Source organism: Theropithecus gelada, chromosome 20 (assembly GCF_003255815.1).
Source record: "Theropithecus gelada isolate Dixy chromosome 20, Tgel_1.0, whole genome shotgun sequence".
Lineage (NCBI taxonomy): Eukaryota > Metazoa > Chordata > Mammalia > Primates > Cercopithecidae > Theropithecus > Theropithecus gelada.
In genome coordinates, this window is record NC_037688.1 from 51701838 (window position 1) to 51716000 (window position 14163).

At 65.6% G+C, this 14163-nt stretch overlaps 1 protein-coding gene across 3 annotated transcripts in view; it reads right to left on the reverse strand.

The window, feature by feature from the left end:
• BAIAP3 (BAI1 associated protein 3) overlaps positions 1 to 12945 on the reverse strand; it is a 15107-nt gene extending 2162 nt beyond the window's left edge. The window contains exons 1-28 of one of the 3 annotated variants that reach the window (XM_025369634.1): positions 12804 to 12945; positions 7506 to 7646; positions 7197 to 7284; positions 6937 to 7017; positions 6583 to 6690; positions 6069 to 6128; positions 5856 to 5922; positions 5563 to 5758; positions 5184 to 5228; positions 4987 to 5064; positions 4769 to 4871; positions 4410 to 4517; positions 4230 to 4325; positions 4028 to 4131; positions 3478 to 3598; positions 2863 to 2987; positions 2693 to 2783; positions 2485 to 2541; positions 2312 to 2409; positions 2161 to 2212; positions 1911 to 2041; positions 1638 to 1761; positions 1319 to 1462; positions 1131 to 1223; positions 849 to 1040; positions 700 to 768; positions 524 to 603; positions 258 to 366 (exon numbers count right to left, since the gene is read on the reverse strand). In XM_025369634.1, the coding sequence (XP_025225419.1) occupies positions 258 to 366; positions 524 to 603; positions 700 to 768; positions 849 to 1040; positions 1131 to 1223; positions 1319 to 1462; positions 1638 to 1761; positions 1911 to 2041; positions 2161 to 2212; positions 2312 to 2409; positions 2485 to 2541; positions 2693 to 2783; positions 2863 to 2987; positions 3478 to 3598; positions 4028 to 4131; positions 4230 to 4325; positions 4410 to 4517; positions 4769 to 4871; positions 4987 to 5064; positions 5184 to 5228; positions 5563 to 5758; positions 5856 to 5922; positions 6069 to 6128; positions 6583 to 6690; positions 6937 to 7017; positions 7197 to 7284; positions 7506 to 7636 (2751 nt within the window). In that variant the 5' untranslated portion in view covers positions 7637 to 7646; positions 12804 to 12945. Of the gene's footprint in view, positions 1 to 257; positions 367 to 523; positions 604 to 699; positions 769 to 848; positions 1041 to 1130; positions 1224 to 1318; positions 1463 to 1637; positions 1762 to 1910; positions 2042 to 2160; positions 2213 to 2311; positions 2410 to 2484; positions 2542 to 2692; positions 2784 to 2862; positions 2988 to 3477; positions 3599 to 4027; positions 4132 to 4229; positions 4326 to 4409; positions 4518 to 4768; positions 4872 to 4986; positions 5065 to 5183; positions 5229 to 5562; positions 5759 to 5855; positions 5923 to 6068; positions 6129 to 6582; positions 6691 to 6936; positions 7018 to 7196; positions 7285 to 7505; positions 7647 to 11471; positions 11580 to 12803 lie in introns of those variants that run through there. The other 2 variants (XM_025369635.1, XM_025369633.1) reach the window with 2 other exon arrangements.
• Positions 12946 to 14163: the final 1218 nt, after the last annotated feature.

The following is a 14163-nucleotide window of genomic DNA, read 5'->3' on the forward strand; positions in this document are numbered from 1 at the left end:
ACCCCCAGCACAAAGGAGCCCAGGCAGCACTGGGGGCTCAGCAGTCCAAGGCAGAGCCCTTTCTCACACCCTGGGGGGCATCGGAAGCTCCCAGGAAAGCTGGGAAAAGGCCATCACCAGAGATCACACCTCGGCATTAACGGGAGGCGGCGCCGTGGACAGCCCTGGAGTGGCTGCTGAGCCAGTGGGGATAAAGGGAGGGATCAGAGCAGCCTGAGGCGGGGGCCGGCGGGAAGGGTTCCCTCACGGGGCTCTACCTCCAGCGTGAAGTGGAAGCGACTGTAGAAATCAGCAGAGACATCACGGTTTGCACCCAGCGCCTGCAGAATGGTCTGGAGAAGCAGCTCCCACAGGGCCTCCAGCACCCTGCAGGGTGGCATCAGTGACCACAGGCCAGCCGCACCTGCCCCGCTGGCCCCACCCGCAGAATGGCCTGGAGGAGCAGCTCCCACAGGGCCTCCAGCACCCTGCAGGGCAGCATCAGTGACCACGGGCCAGTCCATCCCACCCCAGCCGCCCGCACCTGCTCAGGTTCCCCTTCACCAGCGAGGAGTTCAGCAGGGCCAGCTTCTCATCCAGGTACTTCATGAGCGGGGCCACGGCCTGCAGGCAGGAGTGCTCAGGCCGGGCTGACCCCGCACCTCTGCCCTGCTCCCAGCACACACACTCCCATCCACGGCCTCTCGCCCCAGCACTCACCTCATCGTTCTGGATGGAGTCGGGTGAGAGGCTGATGTGCTGTACATACTTCCGGATGTCGCCCACCATCTGAGAGCAGGAGCAGCGCTCAGCATGGGCAGGGGGTACCAGGGACTGTCCCCACGCTGCGGTCTCCAGGCCCCACCCACCTTGGAGGTCAGGTGCGCTGTCACTGTGTGAGCCTCCCGCTGCAGGTCATCGTCCAGGGCCTGTGTGCAGCTGAGCAGGGGACGGGGGAGCACCCCCTCGAGCCCCGGGGCCCCCTCGGGCCATGCCAGCCCCTTCAGGGCCTGCCCAGCAGCCTTGCGCACGAGCTCCACATTGTTGAGGACCACGCAGAGCTGGGGGAGGTGTGGTCAGGCGGCGATGGGTCGGGGCCTGGTGATGGCTCCCCACCTCCTGCCGACTCCCCTCCCCAGCTGGACACTCACTGCCTCGCTCACTGCTTCACCGGCTGCCCCTGGCTGAGTGTCCACCTTCTTCCGAAGCAGCTCCGTGTAGAAGAGGGTGGCCTCACACATGTCCTGAGGAGGGGGCGGTGGTGGGGAACCATGGAACCCTCCCCTGCCCCGTCACCTCCCCCACCTGTTCCCCTCAACCCCAGGGCCCACCCACACACCTGGCCAAGCTGGGTGCCCAGCCCCTGAGCCTGGGCAGGGTCAGGCCATGCCAGGCGCACCCACAGCTCCTGGATGTGACTGAGGCAAAGACCAGCAGTGGCTGCGGAGCTGCTGTGCCTGGAGGAAGGGTCCACAGGTTCCAGCTGGGGAGACAGGGGAGGCTGGGGTTGCTGGGGTTGCTGGGGAGGTGGGTGAAGCTAGGGTTGTGGGGGAGGCTGGGGAGGTGGGGGAGGCTGGGGAGGTGGGGGAGGCTAGGGTTGTGGGGGAGGCTGGGGGCCTGGACCAGCCCCAGTGTCCTCGGGCCAGGGCAGCTCTCACTGTATCCACGTCCACGGCTCCCTGAAGCCTCCACTTGGCCTGGTCTCGCAGCACTTGGAGCCAGAGCTTCACAGCAGGCAGGAATGGGGTGTGGATGCCAGCTAAGGCCAGAGAGCGGCTGTCCCTGTAGTGGGAGGGCGGTCAGGGCTTGGCCCTGACTCAGATGCCTTAACCAGCACGTTCCAGACTAATAGCCCCAGGAGAGCCCCCCTGACAGGTCCGGGGGCCCTCATCCAAAAGTTTGTCTGCAAGAGATCGGGCCGGGGCACCCACCGGCCAGGAATGCTATCCCAGAAGCGCTGGAGGTCAGCCAGGGTCAGGTAGAGCTCAAAGAGCCCCGAGGCCACCTCCAGCGTCATCTTGGGGCTCAGCTCCTCTGTCAGCACCCACGCCTCCTCAGCCACCTGTCCAAGACAGCAGAATCAGGCCACCTGCAGCACGGAATCCCAGGCCCCTCCTAGTCAAGGGCCTCTGCCCACTTCCCCATGCCTGGCAGGTACCCAGGGTCAGGGACCCCGCTCACCAGACGCTCCAGCTGCCGGAAGGTCAGGGTGAAGACGTCCACATTGAGGATGCTGCAGAGGAAGGGACATACCTCATCCACCTGCGCCCTCCCTGCAGGCTCTGTTGGCCCCAACCCCAGCCCCAGAACAGCCCTGAGAGGCCAGGCCCACCTGTGGAAGAGGCTGGCATAGACACTGTAGCAGGACTGAAGGTCATCATAGATGGCGTCGGCCAGCACAACCAGCCCAGGCAGGCGCTGTGGTCCTGGCTGTAAGGAAGCCTAGCTCGTACCCACCTCTCGACTGCCCGCACCCCTCACGGCCAGGGTCCCCCACAACCGCACCTGCTCTCGGGGACTCCTGGCATTCAGGATCCTGTCATACCACTCACGGTTGCCTCTCTGCAACAGACGCCACCAAGACAGCATGGGGGTTTGCAGGGAAGAGGGAGAGGTGGGCAAGAGACTGTGGTGCAGAGGTGCAGGGGACGGGAAGGCAGGGCAGGGGAGGAGAGGGCCTAGCGGCCGGCCCCCAGTGGGCTTTGGAACACACCTTCAGGGCCGCAGCAACGTCCATATTCAGCTCCGTCTCGAAGGGGCAGATCTCAAAGGAGGGCTGGAAGAACTGCAGCTTGCCCAGACACCTGGGTGGGGGCAGCACGCTGAGTGGGGCCTGCCCTGCCAGCCGCCCCCACCCACGCCGACACGCGGGGCTGCACCCACTTCAGCAGCAGCTCCAGACGGTAGACAGCGGTGCTGTTGGTGGCGGGGAAGTAGTCGCGGAGCTGGCGCAGCAGCTGCAGCCCGAACTCAGAGAAGGCGGAAAAGCTATCAGCGAGGCCCTCCTCCTGTGAGGACAGGGCCCTTCAGTGCCAGCAACCCCGACCGCTCACTGATGAGGAGAAACACCCTCCCTTTCTTGGCCCGCAACCCGCTTCCCCCCGCATGGTCAGCCCAGCTCTGCCCTGAGAAGCACCCTCCACGGGCACAGCCGGCCTGTCCCAGCCTCGGTTTCCACCCACGCAGCACACGCAGGGCCTGTGCCCCTGCAGTTCCCACGTCCGTCCTGCAAAAGTCGCTCCCTCCTGTCGTTCAGATGGGCGCCACCTTGGTGGCCTTCCCCAACTCTGTCCTAAGTCCTGGCCGCCCCCCGGGGTGACTTCCACAAGCCTCCCGTCTCCTTTCCGCAGAGCGCTGGCTCTAGTCCATGTCATATAGTTTGTTTGTCTTTGACCCCCACGCAGGCAGGACTCTGCCCCTCGCCGACCAGCACTCAGCAGCCCCAGTCCCCAGCACTCCCTTCGCCATGGCTGCCAAGAAGGCCCCGGCTGCACCCACCTGCTCCTGGGGCAGTGAGGGCGCCTCCTCCCAGTGTGCCTGCATGTCGTCCAGCAGCCCCAGCAGGTAGCTGTAGTCCAGCGTGCAGGTTTGATGGTGGCGGCTGCTGACCTGCCAGTGCCTGCGAGGCCCAGCCCATGGTCAAGGGATATGGACCCCGCCCCTGCCACGCCCACTCAGCACCACCTACAGCACTACCCCTTTCTCGGCCCCACCCAATCAGCACTGCCGTGCCTACTCATAGCACCGCCCCTTTCCCTGCCCTCCAATTAGCGCTGCTGCACCTACTCATAGCACCGCCCCTTTCCCTGCCCTCCAATTAACGTTGCTGTGCCTACTCATAGCACCGCCCCTCTCGCTGCCCCACCTACTCATAGCACCGCCTCTTTCCCTGCCCACCCAATCAGCGCTGCCCCACCTACTCATAGCACCGCCCCTTTCTCTGCCCCACCCTCCCAACCACCACATCCACTCACCGCATGGTCCCCAATGCCCCACCCACCCACGCCCCGCCCACATTCCCTATCCACTTGTAGCTCCACCCACTCACAGCACGGCCAGCTGCAAGGGTGACAGGTTGCTCTGGGCTCCGTGCAGGCAGAGGATGGTGGCGGCTGGTGTGCTGAGCTCTCCTCGCCAGCTGCTGGAGTTGGGCTGGGGGAGGAGGTCTGGCATGGGTGGAGGCGGGACAGCCCCACATCCCCTCCTCAGGCCCCCTGCCGGGCTGTCCCAATCCCAGGAGCACCCACTACCTCCTCTGCTGGGTGCTCGAACCGCAGCAGATGGCTGAGCAGCAGCAGGTGGGACACGAAGCCGGATCGCCCGCGCTGGCTCATGGCGGTGTCCCTCTGCAACGCAGAGCCCCCCGGGTCACCAGCTCTGCCCCAGCCCCGCGGGCGGGGGTGGAGGACCGAGACGCCCACTTTCCCCACCTGCGTAGTGATCAGCTTGAGAACCAGGTGGCAGTCTCCCTCCACACGCGAGGCACTGGAGCGTGGCTCCAGCTTGAACCAGCGGTCGACGCCAGCCACAGGCACCTCCTGGGGGTAGCATGGGGGTCAGGCCCACCAGACTCCTCCCCCTCTCCTTCCACACTGACTCTGTGAGACCCTGGAGAGACCACATGGCCTGGGCTGCCCTTCTCCGGGGAACGAGGGTGTCAGGCAATGGTGAGCACTCAGCGGAGGCCCAAGAGCAGGAGCTCCTCCAGGCAATGCCCTGCCCCTTGAAGACTGGGACACCCCCCAGGCCCTTCCGTAAGCGTCACCAGCCCCACCCCATACCTACTCACCCGGACAGGTATGTTGAGGCACCCCAGGAAGTCATCGGTGTGGTCCTCGGTGGGTCCTGCTGTCCCATTTGCACGGGCTGACTTGACGATCTGTTTGAAGTACCTGGCCAGCGCGGTGGTGGGCGTCACGCTGAGGCTCCTGGGGAGCCACCGCCCACTGGGCCCCATGACCAAGCTGAGGGCACAGGTGAGGGGTAGAAAGGTCCCCGCAGTCATACCTGCCCATGCCCTTCAGGCCGATGACTTCATTCAGCTTCCTACATGCTTCTACCAGGGACACATCGTCGTCATGATCCCTGGTGGGGAGAGGAGAGGACCTGGCTTGTCTGGAGCCCCCAGCCCAGCCCTGAGTCCATCCTGCTCCCTCCCAAAAGGTGCCCATTCCCCCCACCCTGCACGGTGCAGGGGCCTGTACCAGATGTCCAGATGCAGCTGGTCCGTGCTCACGTCCTCAATCTCACTACAAGGAGAACAGAGAGATGCCCATGAGGGTCCCTGGCGAGGCTCTGCCCAGGCCGGGGTCAGGGAGTTCAGAAGCAGCAGGGAGCAGGCCACAAGCTCCAGCTCTCCAGACAGGCTGCTCAGGTCCAAATCCCGATCCCGCCACGTGTCGCCAGCCGTGTGGCCCCAGTGGCACAACGCCCATCTCTGGGTCTCAGTTTCCTCCTCTGGAAAGTGGCCACAGGGCCCCACAGAGACCGGGAGCCGCTGCGAGCCACCCCCCTCCAGGCACAGCCCAACTCTGGACCCCAGGCAGAGCCCCCCTCCCACACCTAGATGGGCGAGGGCCTCACAAGAGGAAGTGCTCCTTCCAGACGGGGTTCAGCGTGCTGCTCTTCACCTCGGTGACCTGGATGCACTTGGCGGGCAGGGGACCCCCGCGCTTGCTGCCCTTGCGGAAGCCGAAGCGCTGCTCTTTCTGCGCACGGGGCTCCCGCGTGGTGTCCGAGGCAGGCAGGATGCCCAGCATGCAGTATGGGTCACTGAAGCCTGGGAACAGTAGGCGCCTCAGCCCCAGCCCCACACCCTCTGCCCTCCACGGTTGCCAGGCCTGGGTGCAGCCGAGGTCTGCTGGGTCCCCACGCACCATTGGGGTCCTTGGCCAGAAGGTTCTTGGCACGTATGACAGAGACTTTCAAGGCATACGTGGGGGCCTGTGGACAGAGCGGTGTGGGAGGCTGGTGAGGCTGAGCTGCCCCTCAGACACCCTGCTTAGCATGGAGGTGACAGGGCCTTGCCCTGTGCCCCCACCACACAGGCACATGCTGGTCACGGTCTGCCCAGGCAGCGGCGGCCTCACCTTGGCCTTCCTCACTCGCTCGATGGTCTTCGTGTGCTCCTCAGTGCTGGTGCCAAACACCTGTGAAGGGCGGGTGGGTTGGCAGGACCTAGGCAACCCCTGAAGCGAGGCTGCCACCATGCTGGGACCTCGGGCTCAGCCCCAGTCACAGACACCCGACCTCAGTCCTCACGGGTGCAGGGTTGAGGGAAGCCTGGGAGGGAGCGGCGGAGGGCTTGTGCCAAGGGGCCCGGGCATGCCCGGAGATGGTCGGCGTGATGAGGGGCACACGAGTGCATGTGCAGGAGCGGGGGCCACAGGGGGACGGGGGAGTTCAGAGCACACTCAGGTGGAAGCCAGGTGCGTCCTTGGGGGTGCATCTGTCAGCCTGTGCGCGTGTGTGTCTGTGTGCACCCTCAGCCATCTCTGTGTGTTGTGCATGGATCGGGGAGATCCTGCTGTTTGGGTGATCATGGTGTCAGTGGGTCGGGAAGGGGTTGAGGTAGGGAAGCTGTCAGGGTCCGGGTGGGCTGACCTGCTGGAGGTAGCTGAGCAGGGCCTCGTCGTCGTCCACCTGGTCAGGGCCCATGGTCCCCGCTCGGTAAAGCACTGTGTACAGGGCCTCCTCGTAGAGCATGTCCACCTGCAGGTGGGGGAAGGGCAGCCACAGTGCCACGTCCCAGGCCCCCAGCCCTCAGCAGCCCCTCCTGCCTGCCGAGCCCAGGCCCCACCTCTGCCGCCCTGCACTGGGAGCCCCTCCGCTCCTCACTCACCCACCCACCCTGGCTCTCCACCATCACCAGACCCTGTGCACACAGTATCTGCTTATAAACGGCTGAGAGAGCGGCCACTGCAGACAACTGCCCCTGATTCCGGCCCCCACCTTTACCTCCTCCGGGGCCAGGGCTCTCAGGCCACGGCTGGGATCCACAGGCTCTGGGGGTGCTGGCGAGCCACTGCGCAGGGGGACCTGTGTGTGGGACCCAGGGTGAGGGCCTTGATCACAGGGAGAGCCCTAGGCCTGCGGCTGGGAGGACAAGTGGTGCCCCAGGAGGTGGGAGCAAGGGCAGGGGGGAGGGGGAAGGAGAGAGAGGAGGGGGAAGCCCCGTGCTGGGCTGCAGTAGCGGGACCTGAGGGCGGCACCCTCACCTCGGGGCACGGCAGGCCCTGTCTGCCTTCCCCCTTCTTCAGCATGAGGCGCATGTGGGCAAAGAACTCCACGCCGTCCCCAGGTTTCCTGGAGGAAGGGCTGGGTCAGCTCGAGGCTCTCAGCACACTGGCCCCTGCCTGGGACCCTCAACTCCAGGGGCAGACAGGGCCATGTGACCTCCACAGTGTGGCACGGCTAAGTGCAGGCCCTCCTTTGCACCTAGGTGGGCTGGGGCCAGGGTGGCCGTGTGTGAAGTCTGGTGGGGAGTGACCCTGTGAGCGTGTGGGGCTGGGCCCCTGGGCACCCACCAGGCCCCCGTGGCAGGCTCCTGTGGGTCGGCGCTGGCACTCCCTGGTTCCTGCTCAGTCCTGCGGCGGAAGGACGGGCACACCTGCACCTGCCTGAGCACGCTGCTCTTAATGTCCAGCAAGGTCGACATGGTGGGTGACCTACAGCAGAGAGCACGGCCCGCAGCCTCAGGTCATCCACTCCATCCTCCGTGCACCACAGAGGCCACGGCAGGCGGGGGGTGGGCGGGAAGAGGTGGGGCAGAGGCCTGGGGGCTCACCCACAGCCTGGATGGCACTGGGCACCTGTCCACACACCTGCTGGGTGACCAGCTAAGTCCCTGCACGCCCTACAGGGCGGCTTCAGGGAGGAGGTAGCAGATGCCATCAAAGGCGGGGCTGGTGCCCACCCGCAGCCGGGGGTCCATCCAGGGGCTCCTGGGGTCTCACTGGAGAGGGAGGTGGTTGCTGCACTCGCCCCCCAACACCTCTCCCCATGACAGCACAGCGGGAGGCCCTTGTCTCCTGGGGCTGCACCAAGAGGACCAAGATCTGGGTCACAGCGCTCAGCTCCCCCAGCCCCTGTGCCCACCCTGGGGCCAGGACAGATGCCAGGTACCCAGCTCTCCTATGCAGGAGGTAAAAACTCGCCAGAACCCTGACATCCCGGACCACAGAGGAGCCTGGGTACGAAAGGCCTGTGGGTCTTCATCACCTTGACAGAGGAGGGGCCGGTGGCCTGGGCTGCAGCACTCATGCCCGGGTGGGGCAGGCAGTGCTCACATGGCCAGGAGGCCCTGGAGGGGACGGTCTGGGGGTCCTCACTCACCAACCACAGCGGAGGTCAGTGCCCCCTCCTCACCCCAGGAACTGGTCAGCAAACCTGAGGTGGACAGTGGAAGGTGGGGGCAGTGCCTCCACAGAGCAGGGCCTGCTCCCCACAGTTGGTACAAATGAGAACGTGAAGCGAGCAGGGCCCCGCTGGAAAATGCCGGGCGTGGGGGCTACAGTTCCCTCCCAGTCCGTCCGGAGTCACTTCCCCTCATGTTGCTATGGCAACTGAGCCACCCTGTCAGCCTCCTGCTTGTAGTAGCAGCAGCCCAGATGTCACCACTAGGACACAGCTGCCCTCTGCCGAGGCCTGGAGCCCGGGCCCAGGCAGACCCCTGCCCGGAAAGCCCCACCCACTTTTTGTTTTGTTTTGTTGAGAGGGAGTCTCAGTCTGTCGCCCAGGCTGGAGAGCAGTGGCATGATCTCAGCTCACCGCAACGTCCACCTCCAGGTTCAAGTGATTCTCCCCTGCCTCAGCCTCCCGAGTAGCTGGGATTACAGACACCCACCACCACGCCTGGCTAATTTTTTTGTACTTTCAGTAGAGACGGGGTGTCACCATGTTGGCCAGGCTGGTCTTGAACTCCTGAACTCAGGTGATCCACCTGCCTCGTCCTGTCAAAGTGCTGGGATTACAGGCATGAGCCACCGCTGCCGAGCCCACCCGTGTCAGGGAGGAAGGCCGGGTGGTACCGACCTGCACACCCCTTCAACAGGGGCAGGATGATGGCTAAGACACCACAGCCTCCTGAGACCCTCTTCCTCCACACTGGTACAGATGCAGACCCTCCACCTCTGCACTGCCTCTGCCTGCATGGCTCCCCAGCAGTCCCAGGGAGGTCCCCTCCCCCCTCCATGAAAACTGTCCCAGAGTCAGGCCACCTCTGCCCCACCACAAGAGAGGTATCCACTCTTGGGCTCCTGTCCCAGCCTTGCCGGTCTCTGATTTCTAGGACACCGCGCTCCCCCAGCCCCCCGGGGTCCTAGCCTTGCTATCTGGGTCCCCTTCCCTTGCCAGTGCTCTCTCATCAACCCGTGGAGGGTGCCTCCGGGCTGGGCACACTGGCCGTTGCAGGGGACATGGTCATTCTCATGGAACAGGAGAGGAAATGAAGACTCAGCAGGTTCTATTGCTCACCCAGGCTCCCACAGACAGTTGGCGGTGAGGGCCAGGCTAGCCCACCCCTCCCCTGCATGCCCAGGCCAGTTCCCCTTGGCTGCACTAGACTCATAAGCTCAGTAGGCAGCACAGGGGCCCGGGCACACCGTGCCAGTGGTGGGTTCCAAATGGACCTTGTGGCGCCAGCTCCCGGGCCCCTGCTGTGTCTGTGGGGGTTCAGGGTCACCAGCCCCAATCTACACCCACACTAGCTCAGACACCATTCCTGGACATCTCAACCGGATTCCAGGGTCCCTGCAAGCTCCCGAGCCCTGGGTGCAGGCTCTCATGCGACCAGACCCTAGAGCTGAGGACAGGAAGGAGGGTTTGCGGCTCCCACCCTATGAGAGGTAATGCTTGGGGGGGCCTCACTCCTTCAAACCTATCAGTGCCTTCCCCTGTGAGCCTCCCCCCAAAAGACAGGGGGCTCAGTGGGCTGGGTACAATGCTTCCGGAAGCTGTCACCCCCACAGCCAGTCGTGAAATCCCCAGGGACCCGGGAGTCGCAGACCCCACTTCCCCTCCCTTGCTGGGTGGAAAAGGCTGCTCCCCTTGCAGCCCCCCCGAAGCCAGCAGAGCAGCCGCTGCTGGAGCTGTTGCCAGGGCAACCGCCGGCCGCATGTGCGTGTGACGGGGCGATGGGGGCTCGCAGTCCTGGAGACAAACGTGACGCAGGAGCTAAGTGGCCTGAGCTGCGGGGTTGGGGAGGGGGTGTCTTGGTGAGAACAAGATGTTCCAGGCAGAAAGAGGGGGCTCAGTGCCCTCCCTGCATTTTTCTCTCCACACTCACCTCCTCATCCCCAGAGCGGCCCGAGAGGGATGCCCTTTGCTCCCTGCATCTCAGATGGGTAAACAGAGGCGCAGGGCGGAGAGCCTATCCAAGGTCCCAGAGCCAGCAGGTGGTCCAGGGACAGCCATCCAGGTCTCTCTGGCGTCCCCAGTGCTAAGCTCCTGGGACAACCAGCTAGGCCGGCCACCCTGACCCCAACCGCAGCTCCTGCCCCTCCCGCTGCCCGTTGCTAGGATGGGTGCAATGGTGGCGTCTTGGCACAGGTGTACGGAAGACTTGGCTCATCCTGGGTGCGCGGAAACCCCTTTGGTTCCCCTGGAAACCCCAGGCTGCCCGGGCAGCTGATAGCCTGGCTGCACCCAACTGCGTGGGCCCTGGGAGCCACCTGCCACAGAGGCCAGAGCTGCTGTGAATGGTGGACATACGCATCTGCCTGTGTCTGTGACCAGTGCAGGAAGCACTGACTGCCTGGGTGGCTCTCAGCACTTACGGGACAGGAGTGTGCCAGGTGCAGGGGACCCCCCGTCTTTCCCGTGGGTCCAGATGTGGTGTAACTCCTTCCCAGGCTCTCACCCCGGGACAGTAGCATGAGGCAGGATGAGCCCAGACTCTGCTCATGCCTGATGCCAGGGCCAGGACCACACTCCCATGTGTCCAGTGAGCAGAGGGAGGACTGCCAAGGAGTTCCTGCCTTGTGGCACGGGGGCGGAGCCACACCTGCCAGTCCCCCAGGCCCTGGCTGAATAGGGAATGACATTTTGCAAGGAGGATGGCACGTCTCATTTCACAGCCCAGGGCAGGGGCGACTTGCCCAGAGCCCAGATGTGAAACTGGGACTCTGAAGCCAAGCCATCTCCTGCCAGGCCATTTGGGGGCTGGGGGTGGGGGAACAGTGAGGTAGCTGAGTCTGGGGGCAGCAGAGCAGAGGCTGGGTCAACCTTCCTCCCCAGTGCAGGATGTCTGGGAACAAATGCCTTCAGCGTGCTGGGGGCGCCCTTCTTACCACATTTGGGGCAGGGGGGTGGCTGTTGGTGCCCTGGGTGTGTGCCTGTCAGGGGAGGTGGCGGGACGTCTGCCCCACAGGCTGGCTCTCCAAGCTGCCCTCTTGGTCTTCTCTCCAGCTTCCTCGCTCTTCCTCCCTCAGCGCCCCCGACTCCCCTTCACCAGGCCCTGGGGGTTTCCCGTGGGAATCTCTCCCTGGTCTGACTGACTCCTCCAGACGGCCCCTGCGCGGCTGATGGCAGTGCCCAGGTGCAGGTTACCTGGCGGGCCCGCTACAAACGCTGCTCCCCGGGGTCTCATTCCAGTCGAATCCCGGGAACCTGCATTCTTTTTTTTTTTTTTTTTTTTTTTTTTTTTTTTGAGACGGAGTCTCGCTCTGTCACCCAGGCTGGAGTGCAGTGGCCGGATCTCAGCTCACTGCAAGCTCCGCCTCCCGGGTTTATGCCATTCTCCGGCCTCAGCCTCCCGAGTAGCTGGGACTACAGGCGCCGCCACCTCGCCCGGCTAGTTTTTTGTATTTTTAGTAGAGACGGGGTATCACTGTGTTAGCCAGGATGGTCTCGATCTCCTGACCTCGTGATTCGCCCGTCTCGGCCTCCCAAAGTGCTGGGATTACAGGCTTGAGCCACCGCGCCCGGCCGGGAATCTGCATTCTAACAAGTGCTGCCGGTGGCCTTGGGCTCCCTGAAGTCTGAGACCGGCTGCCAAGGTCCAGCTGCTGGCGCCCAGCAGGAGCGCAGGAGACCGGAGCCCGGGGCGCCTTCTTCCTCCCCTCTCCTGTGTCTGCGCAGCGCTCTCTCCTCCCTCTGCTCACCGACCCCCTCCCTGCCCCGCCTCGCGGCACCCCCTTTCCCGGGGCTCCGGGCGCCCGCGGGAGCCGCACCCTCAGTTCTATGGGGGTCTCTCCCCTTGGAGAGGGCGGGCGGTCCGGGGGGAGTCTGGGGCGGGCCTAGTGTGTCATTTTAAACTTCTCCCCCGGAGACCCCGGCCCAGGCCAAGAGCCCACAGCCCTTCGCGGAGTGGGGCTGAAGGAGGGGCGACTTTACACTCGCAGGGATTTGGGGGGGCCTGAAGGGCCCTACGAGGACCTGCGGGAGGACGGCAGAGACGAGGGCGCTGGGGGGGGCGCAGCCCGCCCGGGAGGGGTGCTGGGAGGCCCCGGGCCCGTCTGCTCCCTGGGGAGGCGGGCGCGGGGGTCGAAGCCTCGCTTGGCGGCCCAAGTGCGGGGGAGGCCGTCGCCAGAGCCCCGATACCACCCCCGTCCGCTCCGCAGTGCGGACCCCACCGCCGCACCTGCTCCTGCGCGCTCGGAGAAATGCCCCCGAGACCCCGCCCCTCCGAGCATGCGCGGCCTCAGTTTCCCCAGGGCCGAGGGGGCGTCGAGACCTTCCCACCGCCCCCCGCCTCGGAGGCCACCCCCGTGACTCCTGGGGGACCCGGGCCAAGGGGGCGGCGGCCGTCGGTCCGTCCGGGTGGGGGCGCGGGGCCGAGCCCCGACGGCGGCCCAACAGCACCGGCCGCAGCCCGCGGCACTCACCGTGGGCCGGCGCGGGGAGAGGGGCTCCTGGGGCGCCGCGCTCGGGCACCAGCTCGGGAACGCCGAGGCTCAGCGACCGTTCCCAGCCGCGCGCGCCGACGACTGAGCAACTGCGGGGCGGACGCCGCTGCGGGGGCGGGGCCTTACTGGGGGCGGGGCCGGGCCTGACGGGGCGGGGCCTGACCGCGCTCGCCCCGCCCACGACCCCGGGCTCGCCCCGCCCCCCTCGCCCACTGCGCCTTGGGGGACCGGGCCGGGGTCCCTGTGCCTTGAGCCGCGCCGGAGCCCCCTCCCCCGGGGTGCGGGGCTGTCAGTCAACTCACAGGTGTCTGCGGGAGGGGGAGCGGGCTTGGGTGCCTCGGGACCCCGCCTGGCCGCGCGCGCCCTCCCTGTGGCACGTGGGGTCTGGGAGGGGTTGGTCGGCAGGGTCTCCTCCGCGGACCCCAGGGAAGCCAGAGTCACCAAGCCCGGCAGCGCCGCAGACCTTTCTGGAAGGGCCTGGCTCAGGGACCCCTTGAGGGCCCCGCCGCTCTCTTCTCGGAACAGGGGTGCGTCCTGCAGGAATCCACTCGGGACGCCCCACGCCCACGCGGACGGCCTGTGGGGCGATCGTCCCTGAGGCTCTGGTGAGGGGCCAGTTGGCGCTTGTGGGGTCACAGCCGGCCGGAGGCCCTGGGGTCTGAACTGGATCCGGCCAGCCCCTCCCGGGCGGCTCCCCACTCTCCCTCCGCCGCGCTGACCTGGAACCCAGCGGGTCCGCGGTCTCCTGCAGGGTTTGTTAAGGCATTGATGGGTCCCGTCCCCAACCCGCTGGTTCCCAAAGTCTGGGCGGGGGCGCGATCTGCATTTTTTCCCTTCTTTTGAGACAGGGTCTCAAAAAAGCTCTCAAAGCTCTCGACCAGGATGGAGCGCAGGGGCGCCATCTCGGCTCACTGCAGCCTGGAACTTTCCAGCTCAAGCGATCCTCCCGCTTCAGCCTCCCCAGTAGCTGGGACCTCCCGCAGGCTATTTTTTTTGGGGGGGTTATTTTGTGGAGATGGGGGTCTCCCTATGTTACCCAGGCTGGTCTCCATCTCCCGGGCTCAAGGGGTCCCCCTTCCCTGCCTCCTAAGTCGCTGAGATCACAGGCGCGGCCCCCGCGCCAGCCAGTGCCTGTACTTCCCAGCTGCAGGCTGCTGCCGCAGGTCTGGGGACCACACTTGGAGAAGTCTGTGCTAAGCACGGCCCTGGGGGGTCCTGAGGCTCTGGGACTTGCCAAGAGCGCAGCGCCCCGGCCCCATCTGCGCTTGGCCGAATACAGCTGGACACTCATAGCCCTTTGGGGGTGGGGGGTGCGGGGTGTCAGACTTTGGAGTTTTCA